Source organism: Nicotiana tabacum, chromosome 24, assembly GCF_000715075.1.
Source record: "Nicotiana tabacum cultivar K326 chromosome 24, ASM71507v2, whole genome shotgun sequence".
NCBI classification, from domain to species: Eukaryota; Viridiplantae; Streptophyta; class Magnoliopsida; order Solanales; family Solanaceae; genus Nicotiana; species Nicotiana tabacum.
Genome location: NC_134103.1, coordinates 67,662,614 through 67,667,753, shown reverse-complemented (window position 1 = coordinate 67,667,753; position 5,140 = coordinate 67,662,614). Strand labels below are relative to the sequence as shown.

General features: G+C 33.2%; 1 protein-coding gene across 1 annotated transcript; it reads right to left on the bottom strand.

Moving 5' to 3' along the window:
* Window positions 1–2,079: 2,079 nt before the first annotated feature.
* Window positions 2,080–4,094, bottom strand: LOC107777016 (myb-related protein 306). Its single transcript, XM_016596978.2, has 3 exons — window positions 3,825–4,094; window positions 3,488–3,617; window positions 2,080–3,116 (listed from the first exon to the last, which is right to left on the bottom strand). The coding sequence occupies exons 1-3, from the start codon at window positions 3,955–3,957 to the stop codon at window positions 2,339–2,341; spliced, it is 1,041 nt and encodes a 346-aa protein (XP_016452464.1). The 5' UTR covers window positions 3,958–4,094; the 3' UTR covers window positions 2,080–2,338.
* Between the last annotated feature and the right edge of the window lie 1,046 nt (window positions 4,095–5,140).

Below are 5,140 nucleotides of genomic sequence, written 5' to 3'. Positions count from 1 at the left end.
GTGATTTTTTTGTTATTTTCACACGGATTAAGAAATTCACATTTTAACATTAATTAGCAATGAAATTGACTATATTAACTTTTACTATCTCTTCACGTAAATACTCCTAACACATACTCCAACACTATTTATTTTAAGGGCAATGTGGGAAAAAGATAATTTATTCATTCTTGAAATCTGAAAAAATCAGATATGTTGGACCACAAAAAAATAACCAAAAAATCACTTATTGTGGACACGAGGCCTTTACAGTATTTAAGCTAAAATTAATTGCGTATCAAAAATAGCACGGACACAAAATTAACTGAAGTTCGTGTAGCTTTTGCAGCATATAATTAATTAATCTTCCATTCAAGCTTACTTGTCCACACTTTACATACTCCTTAAGAAACAATAAATAACATAAAAAATTTATTGTATCACCCCTATTTATTATATGTTGAAAAATAAATTGAAAATAAGTGTAGTACTTAATAACAAAGATAAAATAGGTATAAAATGGTAAATTATTCATTGGTTTTCCAAACTGAACAAGTAAAACTGAACATCTATATTTAGTATAGTAAACCAGTAAAAACAATCTTTTTGGGAAAAATAATCTATATTTATTATTATTATGGGTAAAATTATAAAATACATACTTTATTTATTTTTTCTTAAAAGGAGTGCAAAGTCAAAAATGAACAACTGAGTACTATTTTAAAGTATTGAAGGAAGCTTCGTAGAAGTGAAGATCCTACAGAGTAAAAAGATCTCGATTGAAACGAAGTAGGGGAATGGCCGGATGCCCCAGTCTTCCTCTCTGTAACTGAATTAAATGTTCTAGTTAAAGCTTTAATTTTATCATAGGAAATTGAAGAAAGAAATCTGTCCATGACTTTTTCGTTACAGTATTTCTTTTCAAATATGTTGTGACTATGCTTTTCTTGAGCCAAGGATTTATTGAAAAAATCTCTCCACCTTCACAAGATTAAGGCTTGCGTATACACCACCTTCTTCATACTTTACTTGCGGGATTACACTGAATTTGTTGTTATCACATAAATTGAAAAAAGAAATCTCTAATTCTATTACTTAATAAAGTCGTTGGATTTTCCCTAAGGATTTCAAAAGCTGGACGAAAAAGCAAACAATCATTAAGAATACTCTTTGACTACTTGAGATATTTACCTATTAGCATGTGATCGAACTGAATCCGTTTCTGATTCACATCATCCTTTACATTATTAGAAGTGATCGGTCACACCAGTTCACTACACTATCAAGATATTAAATTCTTAATCAAAGGAATGGCAAGTAGAGCTCAAGAAGACTCCCTCATGATACTATTTCAACTTAATTAACCCTAACATTGTCGACACGGTGCAATATTTTGCAGAAAGGTTTAGACACTCAATAAAAACAATACGTAATTCCTCAATCTTGTTCTCTTGTTTTTGGGACTTAAAATTCTGTTACTCATAATTAAACTTTCCGTGCGGTGGTGAAGCCAGAATATCCATTAAGAACGTCAAAATATAAATAAGTTATACACAGAAAAAAATTAAGGAAATTTAACATATGTAGTTGTATGTATGACACATACAATTTATCCATCTACACAGTGTTATTTATAGCCGTAGGTGTGTCAAGAGTTGGTTGCTCTAGTGGTGAGCACCCTCCACTTCCAACCAAGAGGTTGTGAGTTCGAGTCACCTCAAGAGCAAGGTGGAGAGTTTTTGGAGGGAGGGAGCCGAGGGTCTATCGGAAACAACCTCTCTACCCTTAAGGTAGGGGTAAGATTTGCGTACACACTACCCTCCCCAGACCCCACTAGTGAGATTATACTGGATTGTTGTTGTTGTTGTTGTTGTTGTTGTTGTGTGTCAAAACTACGCAGTGAAAATAAAGATGTATATGCCATCATGCCAGGGAGGCAGGATATATGAAAATAAACTCCCGTCATTTTTGTATGTTGATGATGTAATTGGAACTTGGAAGCATCTGAAGTCAAACCCTAATTCTCATTTCTCACATCATACCCAAAATGTTGAGCAACCAAAAAAAAAATGAATAAAGTGGAGCATAAAGTACAAACAGTTGAAGCTCTTAGCATAGAGTAGTGCTTTTATTATTTCTATCTAGTACATATGCTGATTTAAGGTTACATATATAGTTACACTTTTTATGCTATTCTAATTTCTACTCAGGCTAGAAATTGATTAAAACCTATACAGTCCAGAGCCTATCAAGTAACAACCTGAAAATAGCAAAAAAGAACCCAAATTGAAACTGCCAAGTTGTTTTGAAGAAATATATCCTTCATTATTTCTTCAAGATTATATTTCCTCAAAACAAATCAGCAGTTCCATTCCATGCCTATTTCAATTCCCATTAGCTCTTCTTGTGTTTGTACATTAGAATCATCAAAGAGCCAATTTTCCAGCAAAGTTAAGGGTACCTCCGTCTCCAAATTTTGTTTGCTAATTCCCTCTTGGGAAAAACCATTTTCATCCTTGAAATTTGGCAAATTGTATTTATTGCTTTCGACTTGGAAAATTCCAGCATTCTCAGGTGTGAAAACAACAACCTCGTCAGCCGACACGGACTGAGAAACATCAGAATTATAGGATGAATTGAAGCTAAAGAGTGAGTCTAACCCCTCTGGTGTTGGTGCATTCATGGTTCCAACACTAGGACTAGAACTCGAACCCGTCCCGATTGATAAATTGTTGAAAGAACTCTGACTAGTGGCTGAGTTATTAGATATGCTCTTAGATGATTTTGGGGAATTTTTCATCCAATTTTGAAGCAATCGAGAGATGTTATCGGCACTAGACGCATAGGTATTAGTAGAAGATTGGACAGGAAAAGAACTAGTACTAGGATTAATATTTGGTGAGAAATCAGTGGTTTTTTTGTTAAGGGATAGAGCATCACAAAGAGCTTGTTTAGCTGTGTGGATGTCTGTTTGAAGTCTCCTCTCCCACTGTCCCTTTGAGATTGATTGAAATGATGATTTTCCCTTTTGATTATTCACATCATCATTCTTAAGCTTCTTTTGCAAATGAGTATTCCAATAATTTTTTATGTCATTGTCTGTTCTTTGTGGAAGATATGAAGCTATAGCTGCCCATCTACACCAACAAGAATCAAAAAAAGAAAGGACAAGATTTAGATAAATGATAGTATAAGATCCAACCATACCTACTGGAAAAATTGAATCTCTATTGAGATTTTTTAAATAAAATTAGACTTAAGTTTTAAAATTGATGGATTCAACTTTAAAGAATCATAACATTGAATTTATTGTAATTTTAAATATAGGTTCAAATTTAATAATTTTCGAAACTATAGTGGTTTTTTCTCTTACACATATATATGTTTTGTGTCGTATGTTCCTTGTCGAAAATATTGAGTTCAATTCTGTATATCTCTAGACCTCAACCCTAGAAACCAAAAAGGGAAAAAGAAAAAACAAGAATTTATTTAAAGATTGATTTAATACCTGTTGCCAAGAAGGGCTTGGAGGTGAATAATCATTTTCTCTTCATGCTCGGTAAAGTTGCCACGTTTGATGCCTGGACGCAGATAGTTAGTCCATCTAAGTCTGCAACTCTTGCTGCATCTAAGCAATCCTGAAAAAACCAAGACAAAGATTTTTATTTTTAAAATGTTGTGAGTATACAAAAAGTTGATCTAATTAATGAGATTGATGTATTCATTCAAGAAGGAGGTGATAGGGCCGCTGACTATTAACTACACATATTTAATGATTTTAACCAACCCCAAAAGCCCAGAAAAAGAAAAAAGGGAAAAAATGGAACTAAGATTAGGGTGTTTACCAGTATTAGTAGGAACAGCTCTCCAGTTACCAGGACCATGTTCTTGAATATATGATACCAGAATGATATCTTCTTCTGGTGTCCATGGTCCTTTTTTCACACCAATTTTATCACAACAAGGTGGCCTTCCCATTTTATTAGAAATCTTTTTGAGGAGTTCAAGTGTGAAACAAATAAAGTACTTAGCTTTATTTGTTTATCTAGCTCTTCTTGTGATAGATATGAAAGAAATGTTGAGGCAATAGCAACTAAGACAAAATAAAAGGGGGTTCTTGTCTATATATATACACGATTTGAGAAGAGAGAGAAAGAAGGGAGAAAAGACCAAGGTGATGTTTACGCTGACCAAAGATGAAGAGGTGAAAGGGCTATCCCCAACAAAAAGAGTCAAAATGACAGCAATTAGCATTTACTCATTTGTTTGCAAAAAGTCAGCTCTTTGTTTATGCTTTTAATTTAAATCCTTAATTTCTTTTATCTTTTTCCGCCTCACAAAACCGCGTCGCATTCAATATCCACTTTCTCAATACTATTTCTCATCTTGAAATCTTAATGGGCCTTTACATGACTCGAAAGAGTTTAAAATACATACACAACTTGTTGAATTCCCTCAAGATATGTAAGGGTAGCTTCTACTATTATACTCCCTCCCTCTATTTTTATTTGGTTATATTTGACTAGACACACCACTTAAGAAGCAATATTAATAAAATAATTATTTTAATATATCACTGCTAATTATAAAGTTATCTAAATAATTAAAATCAATGAAATATAAAATTACTTTTGTCGCATGTGTGGATATCCCAAATGTGACTTTCTGATATGCTTCTATTAATTATTTTCTTAGAATTTCTGACTCCATCACATTTTAATTATAAATCGCTAAATTTTAACCCTCCTTTTATATGTTATATAGCTTGTATCTTGTGATTGTTGAGATCTTTGACGAATAGAGGTATGTGGATTCACACCGGTATATTGTAGTGATTTACCCCTGGAGCTCGAATGAAGGCAGTTGTAACTTTCTTTGTCATCTAGAAAAATATTCATGCAGTTTAGAAGAAAAATCTTCAAGCATTTTACAGGTGGCACGAGACAATCAAAGAGTATCTTTGCAACTTGATACGGTGGATATGGTGAAAAAAGGGAGGATCTATATTGATACGGTGAGATAGGATTGCACGCCACAATAGGTGAAATAAGGATGGATTGATACGGTGAAATAAGGGTGAATTATGATATTGACTCTGATTATATGGTGAGATCGGGTTGCGCGTCGCAACATATATTTACTTATTATTATTGATAACTAT

Bases quoted from the DNA above. Each gene is read 5' to 3' on its own strand.
- LOC107777016 (XM_016596978.2), bottom strand. From the start codon at position 3,957: ATGGGAAGGCCACCTTGTTGTGATAAAATTGGTGTGAAAAAAGGACCA. The intron at 3,618-3,824 runs GTAAACACCCTA...TGGTTTTTTCAG, and splicing joins AGCTGTTCCTACTAATACTG to GATTGCTTAGATGCAGCAAG. The intron at 3,117-3,487 runs GTATTAAATCAA...TTGTTGGTGTAG, and splicing joins CAAGCCCTTCTTGGCAACAG to ATGGGCAGCTATAGCTTCAT.